At 42.1% G+C, this 25,621-nt stretch overlaps 1 protein-coding gene and 1 long non-coding RNA gene across 9 annotated transcripts in view; both read right to left on the bottom strand.

Moving 5' to 3' along the window:
- Positions 1-25,621, bottom strand: part of Rbp6 (RNA-binding protein 6) — a 194,505-nt gene that overhangs the window by 14,085 nt on the left and 154,799 nt on the right. For 4 of the 8 annotated variants that reach the window (XR_011418872.1, XM_044393785.2, XM_044393783.2 and 1 more), the window contains 5 exons: positions 11,338-11,386; positions 5,423-5,505; positions 4,830-4,914; positions 1,297-1,332; positions 1,141-1,224 (listed from right to left, as the gene is read on the bottom strand). Coding sequence is in view for 7 of the 8 variants with exons in the window: in XM_044393785.2 (XP_044249720.1) it covers positions 1,141-1,224; positions 1,297-1,332; positions 4,830-4,914; positions 5,423-5,505; positions 11,338-11,386 (337 nt within the window). In the remaining variant the exon portion in view is untranslated. Of the gene's footprint in view, positions 1-261; positions 717-1,140; positions 1,225-1,296; positions 1,333-3,977; positions 4,915-5,422; positions 5,506-11,337; positions 11,387-25,621 lie in introns of those variants that run through there. The other 4 variants (XM_044393782.2, XM_070216000.1, XM_070216001.1 and 1 more) reach the window with 2 other exon arrangements.
- LOC138913190 (uncharacterized) lies at positions 23,310-24,418 on the bottom strand. The gene is made up of 3 exons (XR_011418844.1): positions 24,244-24,418; positions 23,950-24,025; positions 23,310-23,512 (listed from the first exon to the last, which is right to left on the bottom strand). It is a non-coding gene; the product is annotated as an uncharacterized lncRNA (long non-coding RNA).

Genomic DNA, 25,621 nt, shown 5'->3' with positions numbered 1-25,621 from the left:
ATAAAATTCCGATTGGGTTCTTAGAAATTGGAACGTCACTAACAATTTATCGATCGGATCACCATTAGTACATTTCGAATTCCTACTCTTATGGTTTTACGACAATTTTATCAAAATTCGATTGGTTGCAATAGGAAACAAAGGCTTTAAAACCATGGGATAGACATATAAAATATCGAAATATAAAAAATGTTTTGTTAGTCTCATTTTTTTTGTTTTTTTAATATAAGCCAGCAACAGGAGTAAAAATAAATAAAAATCGATTTTTTCGATAGCCGCATCGATTGCTTTACAGTTTTACAGCTCAGGCAGAGGGTTCTCGAGGACATGGGATCAATTATATCAGCTAGAAGCCCTAGTAGCCAGTGTTCAGTGTGTTCAGTGGTGGGCAAATGATAAACTCAAGGCCAAGCAGCGTCAATGACATATATATTTGCAGGATGCGCAGGACTCAATTCTATGGGGTTCTAGATGTCAAATGTTGCGGCGTATGTGGTGAGTGTTTCTTGGATTGCCTCCGATCCTCAGCTATTTGTGCATTGATATGACGAACGCTTTGGTTTTTTGGTTTTCTTTGGTAAAACAGTGATTTATTTCAATAATGATCATGATCTCTGAGTAATACTCGACAGATAGTCAGATTGGGCCGGGATCTTCCTAGGCCATGTAGTCGCCAATCAGGATCCGATTCTCCGGCACTACGCCCATCACACCCGCTGCAAAAGCAAACACAAAGACAGAAGAGAAATAATAAAGAGTAAGGCAGGCTAAAGTGAATCGGAAACGGAACATGAATGTTTGACTGTATCTGATGATGAAGAAGACACGAAACGGGCAAAGACATCGAGGGCTAACGAATCGGCACAAGAACTAGTTGAGTTAGTAATGCTGATGGTAGTTATCACACGATGGCTGTTCGTCATATCAAGGGGCACAGAGTGTTCGGCTCGGTGGGGTTTCGATGGGTACTGTTTTTGGGTTTTAGTAGTCACTGGGGTTGCTTCACACTCTCACTCACATACAAATAATGGCCAGGGGTTCGCGCGTATGTACGAGTATGTGTGCACAGGGTCAGGCTCATGTGGGTGTGGGTGTCGTTATGGCTGTGATTGTGTCTATGTGGGCCGGAGCCGCACTTACCAGTTGGATAGGGCAGTCCAAAACTGGGATAGCCCGAATACCCGCGACCAGCGGCATAGGCAGCATAGGCAGCTGCCGGAAAACCTGTTCGGAAAAATATAGAAACAATATGCATTAGCTTCTGGATCAGGTCAATTACTAAATTCACTCGCTCACCTTCGGGCAATGTCCCCAGTCCCCACATGATGTTATCTAAGGGAGTCGCATGGAAAACAAGAGAGAGCACAGAAAAGAAAGGCATAAAACAGATAATTACTGGCACTCACACGATTGATTTATCAGAGCTAATGAATTCAAACAAAAGAGTATCGAGATTATATCAGGACTAATTGTTATAGAGTGTAAATATGAGCGACTGCTTTACTATTCGTAATCGTAATGTGTACTTAGAGTTCTAGTCAAGTGTGAGTGGCAACTAAGGAACTGCCGCTATGTAAATACTAGTTATATATGTTTTGAGTTCTAAGAAATGTTCTGCGACTGCACTCGATTCTTTTTTCAGTGCATAACTAGTGGGCGAAACGAGTTCTGCCCCATTCTGGTTATCTTCTGCATTAACAGCCTTGATTTGAGCTATGTTTATATAGAGTTATATGTAGAGTTACACTTTTCCGATATATGACACAATTCTAAACACTTATTAGATATGTACGTAGTTATAATCTAAGACATTTAGTATCTATGCTAGGAGTATAAATTTGAATAATTTCTCTAATTATAAATGTTGTAACTTAAATCTTCCAGTGAGGGCAATTCTAAGGCCTGCGTTGTGCATTTCTACAAAAATGCTCCATATCTCCAGGCCATTGCCCCGCACCGCAACTAATGTAATAGGAAAACTCAAGAAAAGAAAAATCAAATTCAAAACTATAAGCAATGTGGGCTAGATAAACACTACAACTCAAGGGGAGCATATAGGAAGGTTGACAGCTATTAGATGTTAATCAAGAAATTTGTATTAATTTTGCTTCGGCCTGGGGTCACTTCCGTTCCGCTTTCTCAGCACTTTCCCATCACTTTCTCTGCCTCGTTCGTTCATCTTGGGCATCGAAGGGCTGACGACGGCTCGTTTCCTGTACATATATCATCCTTCGACTGTTGCAACTTAGGCTAATGTTACACTGGATTTTACTAGAGTTGAATTTGAGTTTGATTCGAATTTGAATTTGAGTTTGAATTTGAGCGCTTAATGCGCTTATCGTAATGCAATAGATGTGTGTATGTGGTTATTTATGCATGTATAATAAATAGCTAGTTTCGAGTTTAGTCAAATATTAATGGCTATGGGCAAACAATATGTGTTTTTGTATGCGAGTACTCGAACTGGGAGACGACGGGCGGCTGGGGGAGTTTAGGGCAGTCATCAGCTGTCTGAGCCGTAATTTGCCTGGGTACTGTAATTGGACCGAATGCCCTGCATTCTGGCATTGCGATTGCACATCCATTATCCATGATCCATTTCGGAAAATTACACTCCGACAGCTGTCCGGCCGCTACGATGGCATCTGCCCAGTCCGGTCATCAATTTTTCAAAACTAAACTTCGTTACACACATCGCATTTCTAATACTGGCTCGGCCTCCTTCGGCTGGTTTACTTAATCCAACTTAATCGCTAATTCGATACATTTGCTAGGTTCGAATCCGATTTGCCTCTTCGGCTGCGGTTCTAGGTTAATACGCCTTTAAAGAGCTATTGATATGAGTTTACGTTTACGTATAAGTTGTAAGAAAATGTTTGATATACAAGAGAATCCGTTTTAAAACATAAATGAGTGTTTCCTATGGAGCTGATGACTTTTGGTTTTTTTTGTCGGTTTAATTTGAAACATTGTTAGTTTTTTGTTACATTCTTAGGTTCTAGAAAAGTCGTCAGGTGTCTAAGACATAATACGATCGCCGTCTAAGGTCTAAGGTTATCGAGGGCCTCGATAAAATCTAAGCAGCTCTCTAGGACCTGCACTTAGCCTAGATGTATAATATCTTAAGTAAGTCAAGTTCGCTTAAACTCTAAAGAAAGAAAACGAATGCGCCGCTATTTGAGTAATTTAGTTAAATAACGCATACGCCGCGTGGCCTAAACGCAGCTTAGACAGTCACAAAATATAAGTTACGATATATAGTACATATGGCATAAGTAAGTACATGGCTAGTTGTAAGTAGAAGTACACGTAATCCTAGGCCTAGCCGCTTAACATAATTTTTGGACATTGAGACGGAATGAGAGTCATATATATAGGTGTAGTTGAGTGTGTTCTTAGCGTGTTTTGTGTGTGTTTTTTGTGGGATAAGGATCGTCAGTTTGAACTATCATCAGATAGTGAAAGTTTAGGAAAATCACTTGAATCTTATCGCATTTAAGAGGCTTTGTGCAGTCAGAAAAAGAATTTTAAAATTAAATTAATTTAAGCCATTACAAAAATAGAGCAAAATGCTGAATTAGAAAGGATTTATTGTAATAAAATACTTGAAATACTTTAATACTTTTGCTCTAAATTTAATTTAATAATCAAATTTATTATTTTTGCGTATTAAAGCACAATTTTAAATATTTTGGATTTTTGAACGGTTTTTAAATCTGATAACGGGTTCGAAAGAATTTTTAACTTTTAAAAAAACCTCTAAAAAATGAAGTATTTTTTAAATCTGGAAATGAAAAATATTTTGACATACACAACCCCATAAAAGCCATGTTGAGTATGATTCCAATTGATAGCCGCAGAATTTGGGCTGCTGATTTTCGAATTAAGGAAACAAGGAAGATTGTTTTTCAGAAAGGTATTTGCAATTAATGCTGGTGGATCTTGAAAGCCAAAGAACACCATTTAGAGGGCTCACTGTGGCCTGGGCGGTCAGATTCCGGGCAACTGGTACAGCGAGGCCGCTGCTGCAGCCGCGGAATTGGTGCCCGCCCCCATCTCCATGCCGCCCTGCATGGCCAGCAGTTCGCTGAGCGGATAGTGGGCGGCGGCCAGGGCGGCATTCTGACGCAGTTGGGCCTGCTGCAGCTGGGCGGCGGCGGCAGCGGCAGGAGCATTGGCGGCGGCCGCCTGAAGGGCGCCCAAAGCGGAGGCGGTGGTCGGTGCACGGAGACCGCTGCTCACTGCCGCTGCGGCCAAAAGGCGCTTGTAGCCAACAACGGCAGCCGCATCCGCGTAAAGGGAATTGGCCAGGGCGGCATTGCTCTGGCCCGCTGCGAAGTGCAGCAGAGAGGGCGTGGCAGGCGGAGCGGGATTGGCGAGCGGCAGGAGACCAGGTGCAGCACCGGCGGCAGCGGCCACCACTTGGGCCAAACTCTGCTGCTGCTGCTGATGTTGCTGCTGCTGTTGGGCCGCCACCACCTGCTGTTGTTGCTGTTGCTGCTGGGCGGCCACAACGGCGGCCGCCGACAGGTGGGCGGGCAGCGGATAGGGGGTGTAACGCAGCGAGCCCAGCAACTGGCTGTGAGAGTGTGTGTGCGGGTGGTGGGCGTGGCTGTGGTGGGCGGGTGACTGTGGGTGTGTGTGGTGCAGCTGCTGGTGGTGCTGTTGCTGCTGCTGTTGTTGCTGCTGCTGCTGCTGTTGGTGCTGCTGCTGCTGGTGCTGCTGCAGCACGGATGCGGCAGCGGCTAAACTACTCGGCAGCAAACCGGCGGCGGCGGACGTGGCCGCCGTCGAATGGGCGTGGCTGCTGCCCCAGACTACCAACTCACCGTATGCAGAGCGACCGGCAGCCCGCGTCTTGGCCAGATTGGCCGGCAGCATCACCTCCTTCGGCTGCGCCTTCTTGCACTCGACCTGCAAGGATAAACGAAGAATTTTTTGAATTTCATATTTAAAAATAAAAAAAAAGTCATAAACATAAGAAAGTTTCTTATAAACTGTAATTAAACTCCTAAATGGCGGAGATGAAAGTCACAGCAAAAGATTTTTCATTTCATTTTCGTTGTTTAAATCTTTTCAAAAAGAGTGTTTTTATACTCTTTTAATTTGCTATATTCACACTTAACAAAATAAAATTAATTTCATAAAAAAATCTTCAGCATCTTTTTTTGTGGCTTTTAGAAATGCTTTGGTTTAAAATACTCAGAAAAAAAAGCTTCTTGTACTTTGCCCTCATGACCGACAATATTATTTCCATATTTTTCAACCAAGTTCGAGGCACAACCGATTCCACTACAATAAAATCCCAAATTGATGACCGATTTAGGGCAGTATATTCCTCTGTATGGCCAAATAAAAACTTAAAGCTGAGTGGGAGGATAAGCCCCCTCGGTTGCGATCCAGACCGCCACGCTTCACTTACCATTTTGTTGTTTATCTCGTGGAAATGAATTTCGCAAACTTTGTCTACCACATCTTCGCTTTGAAATGTAACGAAGCCAAAACCTGCAAGAGAAAAGAAGCGAAGTGAGTGAGTGAGAGTGGGCAAAAAAGTTTAAGGGCTGCAAAAATTGAACGAAATATGCTTTTGTGTGAGCGAGCGGCTAAATAATTTACTCAAGTGTCGAGACCGAGACAGAGGCGGTGGTGGAGCTTCACCCCCTAAACCCTCTGAACCCCCTCCGTAAGCGCTGCCATTTCAGGCCGGGATAGCTGTCCTCCGGCTGACCTCAATATGCATCCCCTGCAGGGCCTCAAGTGGCGGCTGGGCGAGTAATTCAAACACTGGCCGCTCCGAGTTTACATAATAAACTTTTGCCAGCGGACAGCAGACCCCCTTGGCCCCTCGACGACCGCCTTGGGATCGGGCATAATAACTTTGTCCTAATGGCCGGCCAGTAGAGCTATTTTTGATATCCTCCAATTGGAGGCTGACGAAGAACTTAAATTCCTGGAATGTCAAGTCATTCGGGGGGTTCTTACGGCCCGAATTGGTAAAGGATTTATTATGGCTTAATTAAATTTCTTCCATTTGTTGCCGCTGCAATTTGGGCTGGGCAAAGTTTAAGTTGCTTGATTTTCTTTTCACTAAGGAGTTTTTCTAGGAGTGGATTCCATGATAGTGCTTCCCTTTGTCTATCTTTACTCCTTAAGTGCAAATTTTTTCTTTGCAATTACTTATAGTTTGTAATATTTAGAGAAACGTATATGTTTTTAAAATTTAGACTAAATTCTATTTTCTAGAGATTGCCAAATATTTCATTTGAAGGGATAACTATAAAAGTTCTAAATGCATGAAGTTGTTAAAATCTTTCCTTGGAATTATTTCCGAAATCAAAGGATACAATATGGTGGATCCAAAAACGAAGCTAAAATGGCTTAATTATATATTTCGAAATTGCCATGTCTTTCAAAACCCCGTTCAAGTCACTCCTTGAAAGTAGCCAAAGTAAGAGGCGACTTCCCATCTGATTGGGTTCTATAAAATTCCCTTTCTGGCCTTCGCTATCCTCTTAATGCCTCGCTCCTCTACTCCGACTTTGTCCTTTCCACCGATTTCACCACTTCGGTCTTATCGGGGCTTTTCAATTAGCGCAATTGTCTGAGATTTCACATGGCCGAAAAAGAAGGGCTCTCGCTCTCTGTGCAATTAGCAAGGCCAAGTGCAGACACCTGATGCCCCGGCGCCCGCATTGCTGTTTGTGTACGTGTGTTTGCCTTGTCGTGCGGGCGGTGGGCGGCGGGGATGAAGGGGGGCGTGGCCAAGCTGGGCGTAACTGACAAATTAGTTGAAACAAGTAACAGTAAACACGCAGGCTTATTAGCGACATGTGCCGAGCTGAAGAAGCTCCGAGGTCCTTTTCGCTAAGACAACGTGCGGGCTGCTTCCTTCGCGTCCTGGAGTGTGTTTGTATTTGTTTTAATTATATAAAATTAGCGCACGTTGCAATGTTGCATGTTAGCTACACGGCAAAATATATTTTTAGGTAATCGTATTGAGAATTTTATTTAGCAAAATGGAAGTAAAATATTTTAAGCCCATTATGTAAATAAAATAGTTAGATAGGTACTGCATTATTACTCTCTAACAGAAAAAAGACTTGAAATCAGTTTGTAAACAACTATCGTTTTTAAAGTTTATTTAAACCCTAATTGAAGAGCCTTTTCCCTGTGTGTCTCTCGGGTTTCTGAGGCCTTCTATTCCGTTGCAACTTCATAAATCAGCCGTGGAACAAATGAAGCCGGGCTCTTTTCGGCTTGCTCCACGCTCCACACGTAACTCAATCAAAAATGTATCTGCTGGATACAAATGCGCCCGGGTAGCATGAGGAATGAGCCAATGCTCGTTGCCCAGTTAATTCCGTGGCTTGAGGCTTATGGCCCTTGGCTCCGAGGTAAGTCTGAGTTTTGAGCCCCAGCGCCCGTCCGCCATTTTTACCTGTCGAAAATTTCCCGCAGGACGGCGCTGGAGCGATAGGAGCTGACGATGGTCTTGGCAACTGCAAAAATTGCACACTCATGCATGTTATTGCCAAGAAGCGGACACAGATATATGCTCTAGGCGCATGGGAGGGGGTGGTGGGGTAGGACCCAAAGCCAGCTGCTGTTATGACTGCGCTGCGCCGGCTTGCCAAAAAGAAAAATTACAAAATTTTCAATTTTAATATTAGTGGCGGCTGGCGACGCCAACTGCCAAGCCGGCCCCCAAATGTTCCCCGATCCTCTGCACCAACCACCCACCCACACACACCCCAACCAACTAAAACTACCCATACACAGGCACCCAAAAACACCCATCCCACCCACAACGGGCTGCTTAGGCGCACGTTGGGCATGTCCTTGGCTTGCCAAATGAAATTCATAGCATAGTTTCGGTCGCAGCTCGGCTGTTTTGAACTCTACATTTGTACAGCGAAGATTGCTTAAAGGGAACTTTACTAAAGACTTTTAAAGTGCAGTATAAAATACGAATTTTGGGTAGCTTTAGGCCACAACAGATGAAAAAAAGGTAATGCAAGATAAATAACTAATTACTTAATACAAATATTTATTAAGCAATACGTTCTTTTTTATTAAATATTTATGACATTAAATAAATATTAAAATGCATTATTAAAAATCATAAAATTAAAATTTATTGAATCATTAATGTGCCACCTTAAAGAGTTCCCCTTAGCGCATCCTCACTGTAATTGCAATTGCCTTCGCCCGCGTTGTTGTCATTCCCGTTGTTGTTATTGCCATTCGGGCCTGCCTATATTGTTTTATGGCATATTCATATATCGCTTCCTATATCTTGTTATTTTTTATCCATGTGAAACGGTTGTAGCTGCAGTTCTGGGCCAACTGCCACCGGTCTTGTTAGCTGGAAAGCGCCGGTGCAATTTTCAGTGACCAGGCTTACGAATATATGTGTTTTTGAGTTTGGGCTTGGGTTCGGTTGAGTTTTGTGCCACCATGTTAGGATGTCTGTCTATTTGTCTATCTGTCTATGTGTCCGCTCGTCCATTGGTGTGTGTGTCGCTGGGCTGCACACATGATTTATGAATGAGTAACAAACTTGCTGCCGTGTAGCCGGAGCAACCAACGACGTCTTTCCACTTTTCTTTTTATTTTTCTTCCTTTTATTTTCTTTTTTCCCGTTGCCCCTTCTTTATTATAGTTGGCGTGTGTGTGTGTGTGTGTACGTGGCAATTGCCACACTCATACAGATACAGATACTATATAGGGGGCTCTCGGATCGGATCGATAAAATGCAATTACAGGCATATCGCAAGTGCCAGTAGGCAACGGACTCCGACTCCTCATGGCAATAAGGTCGTACATCGTACATCGTCCGACTGTACAAAAAGTCGCCATCGATGTCCTCGTCCTCGTCCTGCGGCTCCTGACCCATCCTCCCGACTCGTGGCAATGAAGGCTCCTGCTACAACTAATACCCTTTGATTAACGACACACATTTTCTATTGACCTGGCCGCTGGTCGCCTGCCTGTGAAGTTGGGCAGTTGGCTTTTACCGCTCGCCAGAAGTAACAACAACGAACGCCTGCATATTTCATCCGGCGATCGATGCACGCAATTGTAATTTGCAAGGCTGACATGTACCGGCCAAAATGAATTGCTCGGGCAATGAGTCGTGTCACTGGCTGAACGGCTAAACTGTCCACCCAATGCATTTTTAATTGGAAAATTGGCAAATCACAAAATCGCCAAAGCAGGTAATTCGTGGAAATTTCTTCAAGTGGTTAACCAGAGTCATTATGGTTTCTCGGTTAAATCGTTTGGTTTAATGGGACTTTCGACTTTGTATTCCTTATACTTCTGAATTTGTAATATATTGATGTGCTATATTTCAATCCAAGGGCACAAAAAGCTAATGTAGTAATGGATAGTTCATATTTTTCTGTCAACATCATTTATAAGTGCCTCTCCTAAGCAATTATATTTTTATAAGCAAATTTGTAATTATATAATTATCATATTATTGTTTTACAGTACATTATAAACATATTGTTACATATTCTTCTAATATTTTAGATTTCGAAATCTCTACCACTCTACTTTTAATTGGAAAAGTCGAAAAAAGCTAGCAGGAAATTCGTTAAACATTTGCGGAACTCGTTTATACTGCTGCTTGGTCCCCGAGTGCCTAAATCTTTGATGCGATGACTGGGCGTCCTTCGCATTATTTTTAAAATGCCTCATATTTGTTTTTATTGGCTGCCGCGGCCACTTTCAAGCCTTCGTTTTTTGGTTTTTATGTATGTATGACTGCATCATCATGCAGTTTCAGCGTACTCCAGCGTCCAATTAAGCGAAATGTTCTGTGGGCCCACGGCTCTATCTCTGTAGCCCCGCCCCCCCTTCGACGCCCACCCATTTTTTTGCGCTTATCTGCGATGCGGCGCACAGAAGTATGCTACAATTTTTTATGGGCCGCGCACAAGCAAAAATCATGTTTTCTTATTCCCGTGTGCGTAATTTGAAGGGCGCAAAAGTTAACAATGTCCGGTGGTGGGGGTGGGATGTGAGGTATACCAGGGGGCGGGATGAGCCGAGGGGGCAAGTGGCGGAATGATTGTGCACCAACAACTATTGATGCATGCGGCTGTTCGTATCCGTGTGAGCTAATTACTTTTGAGCAGTGGCAAGGACCTCTGTGGTTGTGCATGTGGATGTGGGCATGGGCTCAGCGTGTGTTTTTGGTTTGTGCAAAATTGGGCACATCAATCTTAATGCGCCGTGTCTCAGGTTGTAGTCGGATCCCCGATAGGACCTCACTCCTCCGCCAGAGGGACATGTCAATGGGATTCGAGACCCGGTCGCAATGCGAAATTCGGGGCGTCATTTAAAACTTTAATAAGCAAAATTGACAACGACAAGGCTTCGGAGGACACAGCAGGACTCGAAATGGACACGCACTGGGGGAAAAGCCACAAAGACACAAAAAATCGTTGTTTCTAGGAAGTTTTAAACAAGATTTTTAAACTATGTAAAGCTATTATATTCTAAATGTTCCTTTTTTAGTGTTTAAAATGTTTTAATGTCCATGTTATAACACAATTTCAAATGATCATTCCAAACTTGCCTTATTGTCTGAAGATTTCTTCAATTATTTTCACAAATTACAATTTTGAAAATATCTCATTTAATATCTTATCTGTTAAACATCCGATAAATTCATTAAAACTGTATAAAATTCTGCACTTACAGCGCCGCTGGTTGTCGGATTAATAAAATACCAGTTTTTAAAAGCTGACCAATTTTCTGGCAGTGCACGGCAAGCCGGACATTCTGACAGCCAGTCGGATGCCGGACGGACAGCTGGACAAACGCAATGGACGCAGTCGTGCGCTACAAGTTCGTGTAGCGGATGTACACTGGAGATTTAAGCCTTCTGCCGGCCAGCGCACCTCAGCTGCTGACCTCGCTCGCCAGCACCTTTGAACCGCCCACTGGCCACCCACTAACCACCCACACCCACTCTTACCCCACCATCAACCATTCACCAGCCACCGGCGTAAGAGGATGGCCCGTCTCTTATGGCCCTTATATCCGGTTGCATTGGCAGGTAATCTTTTCGGGTCCTTTTACATCCTGTTGCCCGGCCATTTTAATGCCCCGACAACGTTTTAAAACTGTATTAGCCCTTTGCTTATGAGCATCCTGCCATGCATGATACATTGACATTGTGCAAGAGTGTAGGAGTGTTTGAGTGTGTGCATTTGCTAAGCTCTCGCACTTCCGGCTCGTTAAAGTCCGGAAACGGGCTAGCAAATGCTTTGTGGCATTCTTGCGCACCAACAGCGATGGCGATAACGATAGGAAAAAACTCACCTCTGTGCCGATTGGTCTGCTTATCAAACATCAACATGGCATCCTCGATCTGTAAATAGTCAAAAAGGAAAAGGTTGCTTGTTAGAAGAGTTGAAAATATTAAATAGTTTAGTAAATGCTTTAATTTTAATTTATCCAAATTTCCGAAAAAGATTCTTTCATAATATAAAGTTTTAATAATTATTTTAAACAAATGCTTGGACAGCCAGAAAGTTGTATTGTGGTAGGACAACCACATATACACACACATATAGACATATACACACACATACTTATACGCAAACACACTCATACATTATTGCATAACTGACTGTTCCTTAATTTAAGCGCTAAAACCTAAAGCTAGTTAACTGTAAATATTATATGGTCATCCCTTTCTTTCATGTACTTTAACATAAGAGATCAATTGTACATATAGTTGTCTCGCTCACACGAATGAGCGAGCACAAGGGAGAGCGTGGTCTGAGGCATCATTCTGCGTTATACCTTCGAATGAAGCGGTTGTGAAATAAAAGAAAGACTATTAAAATACAAATTCGGAGTGCGTTTAACCTATTACAGTATTGATTTGCTAGAATAAAATCGAGTATTTTTCAACAGACTTCAAATTGCTCCTCACACTTTTCCCCTTGGTAGGAATGGCCATTTTTCATTTCCCAACCCATTTCCCGCGACTTTGCTGCACTTGTTCGCTTCTTTGTTTCAGTTGGTGCATAAGCATTCGAAGTTTGCCTCCTCGGTGCGAGCAACTCAATTAATGGCCTGAATAAATGTTCGCAGCAGACAAAACTGCTGCTAATTGCAAAGTGAGTGCGCACAATGGCCGACACACACACACATAGAGTGACCAAGCCAAGCGACCCACCCAACCAACCGCCCTACAATACACCCCCTTTAACGCCCACCGCTTTGAAGAGGGCGCAAAACTTTTACCCATTATGGCGCAAAAGAACTTATAATGATAGTTGACTGTCAAACCAGCGCACTAACTAACTAACTAACTGCGCTGACTTTCCACTGGCTGACTGGCTCATTACAGACCCGCTAACTGGACATGAGGGAATGATGGACTGGCTGACTGACTGGATGACTGACTGTACCACCGTCCGATTGTCATTTGATATTTTAATTGACGCAGAAAATGAATGCACCGAATGTGCTGCTAAATTGGCCATCACAATCAGATTGAGGCTCAATTGCAATGGCCAACGGGAATTGTGCACTTGTTAAATTGAGGCATTAATGGCAGATGTCAGATATCAAATAAATTTGGAATTCAGACAATAACATGAGATATTTGGTTTCATAATATTTTGTTTGGTCTTAATTAAGGGGCATGCTTATTGATGCTGTTTAATTGAAATTTATCAAATGTCTTTATTGACTGTGCTTGATATTAATACCAATGTTTAAATGTATCATCAGTTAAGTTATCAATATCACAGATTGGATTATTTACTACCAACGAGGTTTTGGTTCTTACTTGCCAATAATAAAATCTAAAGCTGACAGTATTGGCCTTACATTATTTTGAAATTGAAGAGAGTCAATTTATAAAGCATCAGGCAAATTGCCCAATTAGCTGATAAACGTATTAATTCGGGCGCTTTAAATTTAGTGTGTGTGATTATTAAAAGTGTGATTGATTGCATGGGCAATTAAACTAATACTTTAATTACGATTTTAAAGTGATTTTCATATGATCTGGGGAAAATCCCCTCTTAAATTCTTTAATACTGCGAATGTCTTGAGGTGCCACAATTCCTTTAGCGGCTTCCTTGACTACTTTGGCTCTGTCCCAAGGGTTTTCTCGTCTGCCATTCAATATTATAATGTGACAACTTTGCCATCATGCCGCTGCTCGCTCGCTCGCTCAACTGCTAATTGCACATTTCTTGTCAAAGTTGCGATGCGGCCTTTAATGAGCTGCAAGCTGACCCCGGATAACCACCACCCCCGCTCCGGCCAATCTCCTCCTGCCTGACTGCCTGCTTATGGGCCATTGATTAAACTTAATCAATGCGCTTAAGGCAACTCGCAACTCCTGTGCACTGTAATTAAAATGCAGCCACGATGCCAGCGAAGGCGGCCTTATAAAAATTAATTAAGCTTGCGCCGCAGTTTTCCGCCCACAACCCCTTCGCTGGAAAATTCTACAGCTTCAGTAGCTGCACAGGGAAAAACGTGTTTTTTCTTTCATAAAATATCATTGTAATCGCTTTTTGTTTTTAAACTAAAGGATGCAGTTGATCACATTGAGCTACATAAAATATTTATTAAATGTTCGTCCTGGTTTTTACTTAAAAATAAGTGTAACGATACAAAATCTCAGTTTTTAAGTGCACCTATTTTGTTTTACTTTTCGTTATGTATTTTATATTAAATAGCCACCGAATATACGAAGTTAAATCCAATAGGATTATACCCTTTGATTTAATGTGTTTTCGTTATTTTATTATCTGCATTTTCCCCGTGTAGCGTAGCTGTTGTTCGCGCCTCGCAATTCGCAGCTCTTCAAGTGCAGCAGCCGATGAAACCAACTACAACATTGTTTTTCAATTAACAATCAACAACAATGCCGCAACACAATACAAACGAACGGCGAAGGTTACACGCGCCAAATGACACAAAAATTGCCAGCTCAGGTGCTGCAAGGATAAGGGGCGGTGGGCCACAGGACTGCCGTTGGGGGCGTGGCAGGCGGGGCAGTACAATTGCAATTGTTGTTGTTAATTAAGCGGGCAAAACTGGAAAGGCGAACACTGCGCTCGAATTGCGGCCTGTTGTTAATGTCCGCCCATCGATGGCCAAATGGCCAAATGGGCGAACGGCCCCTTTGCCCCACCGATAGCTGTCATAATTACACTGCCCCTGGATCGGTGGCCAGCTCATTATGCCGCCCGTTTTCCGATTTCCCGATTTCCCCACTCTCCTCATTGCCCATTCCTCATCCAGCGACCGCAAACTTTAATTCTATTAGCAAACGTTAAATGAACAGCAACCGAAATGGGGTGGTGCTCGATATGTATGTATATAATTTTGTTTACTGTTTCCGTTGATATTACAGCAATCTCCGTTGTGGCAATATTTTGCATTAAAAATTGTTAGCAGGAAAAAGTTGTAGAAAATTAATATTCAAATGCCGTTTGGTATGTGATTTTTCATATAAAATTCTTGACACCTTTTAGATTTTAATTATTAATTTACCTAATCTAATAGTCTAGTTTTAGTTTAATGAATATTAGTTAAAAGTATTTTTAAATATATTGAACTCATTCGTAATTTATTATTGAAACGTTCTCTGTTTCAATTAAAATCACACTTTTATACAACAAAGCCAGCCGCAATAATGATTACCTACAGGTCCACAGATAATTGACCAACTTTGGCAATTAAAAGAAGCCAAATGTGCTATTATCTTGGCCGCAAATGTATATAAATGTGTGTGCCACTAACAAGCAGGCGCGCGTAATTTTATTTAAATCTGAATTCATTAATTCGTCATAATCCCCAATCATTGCGCCGCCTGGCAGCGCGAAGAACTTCAAAAAGCCATCAACGACAGACGTTGATGCTGTACCGCCACTGCTGGCCCCGACCACCCACTCCGCCCCCCTCGCATTCGCCCCGCCCACCCATCGAACCGCCCGAAAAGCCGGGCCATTCATTTGGCTCATTTTGTGTACAAAAATGCTGCGCTCAGTGGAAACGGCGACGCTTCATTATCGTAATCGTTATATAAAACAGCGGGCAGACTACAGACTACAGACTACGGAATTCAGAAATTCAGAAAATCAGACGATGACTACAGTGTCAGACATCTGTATATGTACGTGTCTGTCTGTATGTATTTTATGCGTTTTGTGGCACATTATGTGCTTACAGTGAGTCCTAGACGAGGCGACTGCTGTTGACATTAATGAATGTGGCCGACAAAGAGTGCTGCGGGTGATTTTTATTTGAGTTCCCGCCTCCCGAGGAATTAGGCAGTGACCAGCAAAAAAAAAATAAAAGCAGGCTCGAAAGCGGAAAGGTTAAAGTGCCTAACAGAAGTATTTTCACAGTCCAGGGAAGCAGTTTTCCTGTTTGAATATTGGACTAGTATTTTACTTTAAATCCAAGAAATCCACGAAAATATGAAGACTAATTCCTGATATTTAAACTGATAGATTATTATAATGTCTATACATGCAGATAATGAAATAATATTAATTTCGGTTAAAAATTTAAAAAGTGATTTGGATTGTAGAAAATGTTATTTTCATTATTTAAAGAGCTTGGTCTGAAACTAAACTGCGTCAAGGAATTAGGGGAAACTAGCTATTTGTTTTCTGTATGATACCCAGAAATTCATAATGATTCGGCTTACTCCGGAAATTAAAGTTAAGGAGCGCAAGGCTTGCGGTCTATGCGAACAATCGTGTTTGTTAGCGATTCAATGGAATGCTCTACTTTGTCAGATTCCCGGAATGCACATTCTATGCACACCCGTATATGAATGCAGCGACAGATGGATGAAGCTCTGCCCGGCCACTCGTTAAATCGTCAGCAATTCCCACCCTCTTTCGCCCGTCTGCGGACCGCTTTATCCTGCCCATCCACGCCTTTGGTTTTGTTTCAAAGTCCCCGAAGTTCTAACTGGATAATTTGCAGTAATTCATCTTGCCGGCGGTTTTCTCGATTCTCCGTCGGACTTTTTTCCTTGGATTCATCGCCTCGCAGCCGCTTCCACTCCGTTTTTTGGGTTTCCCGCTTTTGTATGCCTGCTTGATTGCGACAATTTATACGGCGTCGGGCTTGTCAGGATTTGGTTTTTGGTGGCTTGCGGTGGCTGCCCGTAAAATTGAAACGGAAAAGGAGAAGAGGGAAAAATCCCAGAAGCCGACGCTCTTCAAAAATGCTGGGGAATGCTGAAAATGAAGGGGATAACGCAAACGCTGCGGCGATTTAAAGCTGCAACTGAATAGTCATACATCTAATGATAGTCTGTCCCCAGCACTCGGCACTTACTTATTTTTCGTTTCTGCGAGAGCGAAAAAAGCCCCAGTAGATATTGTTGTAGTTGGGGCCGCGAGGGGATGGGGATGGGGATGGAAAAAGTAAACTTTTCCGAGCTGGACGTGTGCGATGCCGGCGACTTCCCGGGGGTGGGACATCTTTTAAAAAACTTTCGCCGGGCGACAGCAAAAAACAGCATCGAGTTCTTATGTACAAAACCCACCGACTACCGAATATACATACGTACTCACTTACATGCATGTGCGAAATGTGTGTGAGTGTGTGTGATAGCACATGACTGCGTGCGGTTGAAATATAGATAAACTTTTTTAAGCTCGTATTTATTACATATTTGGCTGTAAGTAGAATTTAAGTTGCTTTTTGCTACCGACACACGCTGCGTATGAGTAATGTCCAACCCCAAACCACTCAATTCGTTTGCTTACATATAATATGTGTGCACAGCTGCGGGCAAAATAATAGTACTAGAGAGGAACGTAAGAAATGCACAGCTCATTTTAGGGATATTATCTAAAGATAATTATAGTGGTAATTACTGTTTGATTCTTGAAAAAATACAGTCAACTTATCCATGAAACCAATGATTCATTGATTTGAACCATTACTTAAAATTCATATATCTATTAAAAATAATTACCATATAATTTGTAATTATATTTTTATAGGAACTTCCTATAATTTCGACCCTATCTGTGCCACATATTTAGCCTTGCAATCGGGCGATCTGTTTGTGGTGAAATTGCAATCAAAAACGCATCAATCGAAGCCATTCAGAGACAAAGGGAAGAGGGGCGACTCGAGAGGGAGGAGAGAGGATGGACGAGTGGCACATTAATGAGGCGCACTCGTGCGAGTCGAGGCACAGGATATATATTTCAATTAAAAAAGGATTCCATTTATAATCCGCAACTTGATTTGTTATGCCAAAGCAGCAACAGCAGCAGTGGCAGAGGCAGTGGCAGTGGCAAAACCGAAACCAAAACCAAACCCCGACATTAGCTGCACGACTGGAACGCAAGTATGAATATTAAATTGTTGTGTAGAGAGTTGTGAAATCGGGCTAGGAGATGGGGCGAAAGATATAGAAACAGATGCAGATATGTGGATACAGATGAAGGCAGAGCAGAGCAGAGGGAATGATGAAAAACGCTTTTGCATAGCTGATGCCTCGGGCTTAGCAGATCAACTATTAATGGAAAAAAGCAAATGAAATGGCTCCGAATCTAAGGGCACGCACTGTGACACGGGGTCAAGGGTCGAAAGGGACACCTCGGCGAAAAGGTCAGGGCAGCAACGGCACAAAAGAGTTAATATTTACACAAAAAATTCCCTTTGTCACAGGGCTCCTTTTTAATTTGATTGGATTGGGCGGAAATCTAATATTCCCCAGATCATTACATCACACTGCGATGGCCTGCTGGCCGAGTGTTTTAAGCATTTTCAAATTAGTTTCGGCCCCGGGATTATCCCACTTATCAATTTGCCGGACAAGCAAAGTTTGCTTTGGCCATGCCGAAAGATAAACTTGCATTTTAAGCGGCGTCAATCTCCATTATAACCCTAATGAAAGCAGTTTTCGCACACAGTTTTCTTTTCGGCCACAGCTTGTCATCACTTTTAATAAGCTGGCCGCAAAAACTTTGTCACATTTCAGCTTTTTCTCCTTTTTTCCTCTTTCGGTTTTATGTCGACGACCAAGAGCCGAGATTTCTTGAGCTCTTCGTGTGAGCTACTAAAATTTAATTAATATCGATTTCGGATTTGAAAAGGTTCGCCCGCTCGACCCAAAAGGCACCCCCCCATCCACACACACACATTTTGCGGCAGGCCAAACAACTTGAGCGGGTTATACACAAAAAAGAGGCAGCCAACAAAAAAAATAAAGGGCGAAGGCGGACCAAAGGGGGTCTATTGGGGCCATACAAAGATGTTACAGCTTAGGCAAGAACTTGCACTGAAAAACTTTTAATCTTTGCGAGCATAAGTAAGATATATGTACTCCTCCAAGAGCCAGTGTGTGTGTGTGGGTGTGCGATTCCAAGAATGGAAGCAGCTGCTCAATATTTTTGCAGAGACTTGCGAATTGAGATTTCTAATGGGATTGGTTTTCTCAGCGAGGGTAGCTCCGCTCCCAGCTCCCAGGGACCTTTCTTCTATTCCAATCTGCTAGCTGTTTTTTTTCGGCAGCAGTTAAAGTTGCTCCACGGCCATATAAAACAACTTGCAGAACAATTTTCGTTAATTAAAATATTTTCAATGTGTAGTTATATGCTTTGGGTTCTGGGCACTGGATTCTGGGCACTGCGTTCTATGTTCCGGTGAGGTCCTGCTGCTCCCTTTGCTCCTGGCTGGCCCGTCATCGCTGCTAAGGATGCTCGAATTACAAAGCAAATTATAATTTCATGAAAGTTAAACGAGCAACTCTCCACCGCTACTGCTTTTGCTGCTCCTGAACCTGCTCCTTCCGAGGGTCACTGAGCCGGGGATGCAGGGGGCTGAAGACTGGGGGCCTTGGCCACCACCCACTGCGCTCTCGAGTGCAAAGGTGGCCAGGTCGCCGAGCTGTGCCCGAGATTGGGAATTAAACATGCTGCCAGGGAGCGAGCAATGCAAAATACATAAGAATAAAAAGTGAATTGGGCAGGCTGGGAAAATAGGGGAAAATATCCAGCGCCAGCGGAAGCCAAGAGCCAAGAGCCGGCAACAATAAAAAGTTTTTCCTTTTTTTCTGCTATGGTATGTGCAAGTGCGAATTTATGTCTTCAATTATTCAACGCCTCATTTGTATGCCCCGCTTCCTCTCTCTCTCGCTCTCTTTATAGCTGTGTGTGTGTGTGTGCGGGCGGCATGCTAAAATGGCAGCGTGCATTTCCGTTTCCGGCCAGTGCATTGCATATGGCTGCACATGTGCCATGTCTCTTTCCTCCTCTGCCAATTGAAATTTCAACTGGCGCAAAAGTAATTCAATTCAACGTCGAGATGCCGGACCCGAAAAAGCCAAGGATCCAGTCGGTCCTTATATAACTTTTTTCGGGGGGTTTTGGAGGGTCGGATTGGAGGTTTGAGGCCTTGGTCTTCGGGGCGGATTCCACTTCGAGGGCCCGACGACAGCGGCAAGAACAAAGCATTTAAGAAGTTATTGTCATAAATGTTTGAGTTTGTTTGTTGTCGGCACTCCCACACCCACCCATGACTCCACCCATGGCAGAGAGACACAACTTTTATTTAGCCATGTTGAATGCCACCGCCGCCAATTTGCAATTCTAATGTAATTTTTTCGCGAATCATAAGTTAGAGCCCGAAATTCGGGTGAGGGGACTTGCTTGAAAATGTTCCACGTTTTAAGCCCTGACCAATTGTAAAGTTACCCGAAAAAGGAAAAGGGCGGCGGCTTTTCCTCGTTAGTTACGCGGCACAAATCGATCAGAGAGCAAACAAAAACGAAGAAACGGCAAGGAAACACAACGAAAATATGTTAATTTCGCTTCATGTTTATTGCGGCACGATGACGAAGAAAATTAATACAAAATCGGCGGGGAGAATTCGATTGTAAGAACAAACGAAGACGGAATACCCTTAAAAGTAAGATTTTATGAATATTTTTTAAGGGTCTACCTATTCTAGCAGGTTTTATTCACCAGGAAGGATTTCCAAATTATTCGATCAAAGAGAGAAAATCAAAAGAGCCAACCAATTAAGGTCGGAATGCCTTAAAATGCGTAAACAAAATCTCTGTTGGTTTATTAGGGAATTTATTAGCGTGTTGTGCCAAGTTCGTAAGGATTCGCCGAAGCCCCGCCATAATTACCAGCTTATAAGGAAAAAAGGGATTGCAGGGATTCGGAAAGCAGTGAGCGGGAAGGACAAATAAATGCGAACTCAAACAATGCCAGCGCATTTACATTTGCATTATTTAGCATTTAAGCGTCACGCGTTGCGTAAACAAATTGTGCAATCAACAACAAGAAGGGCAACACGAGCGCGTAATTCATTAAACAATTTGGTTTTTTATATTCGGAAATTGGGGAATCAGGGAATCGAGGGTTTTCGTTTTGGGATTTTGTGGGCGGACTTTTTGCCCGATGACGGAGGCTTAGCTGAAGTGAAGCTGCAACTGAGACCGGGGATTTAGTTGGTCAGTTTTTAAAGCCACACGGACTCGAAGGGTTCGGTGCTCGTCCTGTATATCCTTTTTATACACACCAATGCACTTATTGGTTTACTTGTTTACATGGCAAGCTGCTCGTTTTCACACTCTTTCTTATTTGCTTTAACATTTTCGCATGCATATGCAAGCAGCCAGGACGAAATCGAGGACGAGGACGAGGACGTGGCGGAGGACCTGGTCCAGGCCCCAAGAGTGCAGCAGTTTGTTGTAGCTCGTTGTCCTGCGGTGGCATTCGATATATGTACAAGGATATATGTGACGGTGTGTGTGTGTCTGTGTGTGTGGGTGTCCGCTTTAAGTGCGCCTGTATGCGTGGCAGTTGTTTGCAATGTTTTTACATCGAATGTTGATTGTACAAAACCACTGAACAAGAAAAATTAATTATACAAAAACGTCACCGCCAAACAGCTACCGAAACTGTTGACCCATTGGTGCAGGCGGGGGCATTGTGGGGAGGAGGAAATACACAGAAGAAAAAGTTCCGAACAGGAACTCTGACAATCTCATAAATATTTCCAACTCAGTTAGGATCTTTGGAATATCTAAAAATGTTGAAATACATCCGCACCATCCTTTGAGATCTGTATTTTTGTTGATTAAAATGTTTTTTTTTCCGTATTCACTTTTTATTTTATTTTTATTATGATTTATATTTAATTACTTATTTAAATTGTAACTGTAAAACTATTGGTTGCTTTTCCCATGCAATACCCATTTTCCATTATATATATTTTTCCACTCAGCTTAGATCGTTGGATAAAATATTTGTTTTGCATTGATAACAATTTATTTTATTGTGTGGAATTGTTTTTAAATTTTCAAACGATTTATATTTTAATTTTGCAAAGGATCGTTTTATGGCTTCACATCAGAAATAGATATAATAAATTATTAAAATGGTACAACTTTTGTTTGCCAGTGCAGCACACATAGCTGTTATTTTTGCAAGTACTAAATGCTTGATCCTTTTTTGCCATGTGTAGGCAACCTTTATTTTGATGCAATTTTCGTTTTGCGGCTCCAGATAAAGCGAATTTATGCCTAACCAGGAGACAGCCAGACATGCACAGTCCACAGTCCACAGCCCACACATATATTTCATTATATTTATTTATTATTTAACGTATTTCGCATTAGGCAGGGAACAGAACACAGGGCACAGGGCATTGTCCATTTGCTGGCCAGCAACCGCAGAGTTTGAAACGAGTGTAATAAATCAGACCCAACTGGCAGGCGGACCAGAAGAATTTAGAAGTGCAGCTGCTGCTGCCTTGCCGGGTGAATCAATTTATGCAAACGCCTCGCAATCAAATAATCCCTTCGAATCGGTCGAAACAGCTTTTAAGCAAATGCGAAATCCTGTAGCGTACTTTTAAGCGCTCGCTTAATGTGAGGCGAAGGCTGGTGGGTGGTCTTGGGTGGCTTACGGGTGGCTTGTGGGTGGCTTATGGGTGGCCGGGTGGCATTTGGCATTGGCAAGTCGAAGACGTCGAATGCCGCGGGCTCTGTACGTGTTCAAGTGTGAAGCTGGCAGTGCCACGCCCCCGCAGTACGCCCCCAAATCGACGCTTACACTTATATTATGTACGAGCATTTTTATTTTATACCATCTCGCTTTTTTTCGCTATTTTTGTTTTGCACGGAAACTGCGTTTTTGCATTTTTTCTATGGCATTGCATTTAGATGTTGTACTCGCGTGTGTGTATGTGTGTGTGAAGCTTTTGTTGCGGTGGTGCTGTGCAATTTTCTCCGCCCACACCGCCTTCCCCTCTTTTGTGTGAATCAAGCAAGTTTTTATTTCAAGCAGCCAACGGAAGTGTGGCCCTTGTTGTTGCTCAGCTAAGAAGTGGAAACTGCCGAAGAAGAAGAGGCTGGGAAAGCTGGAAGGAAAATCCTGGTAAAAATGGGGTGGCAGCCCCAGCAGCCGCATTCTCAGTCGCAGTTGCAGTTGAAGTTGGCTTCTGTGCAACATTGTGGCACATGGCAAACTGATGACAACGACAATAACTGTAATGAAACCGAGATAAGCTCTGGCCACCCAGAGAATCCCATGAGTAGTGGGCGGTGCGGTAGGGGGGCACATGATGATGATGCTGCGGGGCTCCACTGTACCGCTGGACCTCCGCTGACACAAGCAAATCGCTTGCTCATTTGTTGTGCCATTGTTGCTGGTCGACGGGGCAAATTGTTGGAAATAGAGTTTTATGCCAGACCAGAGGCGATTATCGCGGTCACGGATTACAGAGTGCAAGGAGCATTATAAATGGAGCTTAGGGTTGGCTTACGCAGCGGCCAAAATGTATCCCTTATTCAAGAGAGAAGCTGACGCTTGGGGTTGTGTTTGTAATTAAATCAAACAAAAAAAGATCGTTCTGTTACACTCATAAAAAAAAATCAAAGAATTTCCTTAAAATCTAGAAAATTCTTTCTTGAATTTTTGCCAAAGGCGACCTCACCTTTGTTTCAAGAAATGGTTTTTTTGAAAGGCACCATTAAAACAAGAAAAAATATTTCTTGTTTTAAGAAATTAAATTTCTTAAAACAAGAAAGGGTTTTTTAGAAAGCCACCATAAAAACAAGAAAAAATATTTCTTAAAACAAGAAAGGCGATTCTTGTTTCAAAGGTGGTTTGTTTCTTGTTTCAAGAAATTAAATTTCTTAAAACAAGAAAGGGTTTTTTAGAAAGGCACCTTTTAAACAAGAAAAATTCTTTCTTGTTTAAATTTCCTTTCAAGAAATTTTATTTCTTGAATTAAGAAATAATATTTCTTGAAAGGAAGTTTTATATTAACACTGAAACCCTAAAAATAAAATGTAACTTAGTTTTTTCTTTTGCATATTATATTTATTTACATTTAAAACATTTAACACTTAACATTTAAACATTTTTAAATAACACATTTTTGACTCAAGAAAACATTATTATTACCCAAGGTCTGTTGAACTTCATATGACCTACGGTGATCCATTTTCTTCGCCTTTCCTCATCTATAAAAAAAGAGTTATTGGGATATCAATGATTTGTTAACAACTTTTTTGAAATAATGTAATGTTAATAATAGCCAAAATACAAACACGTTGGACAGACGACCGAGAGAGAGGAGCAAGACAGGTAGAAAATGAAGGGTTGAAAATCGAATTTCAGAGATAGAGAGGCACGGGAGAGACACGTACATACATACATATATATTTACATACAGTCCTTTGCGCGAAGGGAGACCGAATGTAAGCAGGGCAGATCGTGTCAGTTTTAAGAAGGAGAAGAGAGAAACGTCGCGACGCGTAGGTCAAGCGAGCGAGAGAGAGGAGCAGAATATGAAAGGGTTGAAAATCGGGTTTCAGATCGGGTGAGCCGCGTACATGCATAGATATTTACATAAGATAAGACATAAGTATGTCAAACAAATACAACATATTTTTCTTACCTTAGAAGGTTTTAAAACAAAATTACAGCTTCGACAAACAAATTATTTGGTTGATGCAACTGCAGGTATTTTCACTCTGAAAAATAAATAAAATGCGAGTAATAAGATAAAGTTATTATAGAACTGTACACCCACAAATTTATGTACAAATGTATGTATGTACGTAGCTCTAAGCTAAAAAACAATTCACCTAAATTGGTATACGCTTGGTAAAGAGATTTTAAATGTATCCTTAAATTACATACATACAATTGTACGCCCGCTATACAAAAAATTATATACATATTTACATACCTTTGAATATTCGGAAAAAGGCTTCACCTCTTATCCGCTTGAAAATCACGTCCATCACTCACGAATTTTTTTCACAACTGACGCTCGGGGGATCAGAGAAGTCGGTAGCCGGGTAGGCCCTTCGTCCCACTTCGTTTTTCTTGTCGTTAACATTCGGCAGCCGAAGGAATTCAATGGCTACTTTCCTATATTCTAGGGTCATTTCATTCTTATATTCAAAGGTGATTTTGTCATTAAATACGTACAAAAATGTTTTGGCTGCGACGGCAAAACAAACATATGAGATTTTCATTTTTCTATTTTTAAGAAAAATTCTTTCTTGAATTTTTTCCATCAAGAAAGGTTTTCTGTATTCAAAGGACAATTTTCTAATAACAAGAAATTTTTTTTCTATTTTCAAAGGTAGGCCGATTCAATGGCGAGATTTCCAAAATTTAGAAATTAATTTTTATGAGTGTACATTGCAATGAAAGTAGAGAGCAAGAACTATGCAGTTCTAAACATGATTAATAATTTTGAGGTGTTTATTTTATCACTGTATTAGAATACTTTTCCTGTCAAACTTAATAAAACCTATTCCCTGTTTTTTTTATTAATTATTTAGGCATTCCAAATGGCTTTTTATAATGTTCTAACATTTTAAATCTTCACTTTTATGGCTAGACAATGATTGATAGACGATTTCGCATGATCTCGGAAAAGTGCCTAATTTAATATTTAAATTGCTTTCCCAAGATTCAGTCATGCAAATCGATTAAACTCCACTCCACTGGTCTGTCAAACCCACTTGCGTTTTTTCCTTCCAGTTTCGAGAAATCTAACCTCTCCGCTGGCCACTGAATAATTAAAAAAAATTTGCCACTCAGTTGGCTCAGTTCCCACCCTACAAAAAGTCAGGCGATGGGATGGAATGGGTTTCTGCCATCCCGGGAGCAAACAGTGTGACAGCCTCAACCGCTGGCTTTTCCCCGCTTTCCCGGCGTCATCGTCGCTGTCAGTTTCAACTACGCTTTCGTTTTTATGCCCCCCTTCCCAGTCACTCCGACCCTTAAAACAATCCCCTCGCCACCCCCCTGAAGCACACACACAGACGCAGAATGCTGAAACTGTTGATGTTGACATTGCGCCTGGCCTGGAATACCCGAAATATATATTCTTCCTTCTTTTATTTTTTTTCTTGGGCTGTCAAGGCGGCCGAAAAATAAGAGCCAGACCCAACCCCCCAACCCCCTGGCCACTATGTCCCAGCTCCGCCCCTGCAGACGCTCCATTCCTCATGTTTGGCGAGTGATTTATTTGACTGACACTTTTTTCTGCGTTGATTGCATCGTAATCCCAACATAATGAGTACTGTTATATTTCATGGCCATTCTCGTTT

The sequence above is a fragment of the Drosophila takahashii genome, chromosome 3L (assembly GCF_030179915.1).
Source record: "Drosophila takahashii strain IR98-3 E-12201 chromosome 3L, DtakHiC1v2, whole genome shotgun sequence".
Lineage (NCBI taxonomy): Eukaryota > Metazoa > Arthropoda > Insecta > Diptera > Drosophilidae > Drosophila > Drosophila takahashii.
This window is presented reverse-complemented; position numbering and strand designations above follow the sequence as displayed.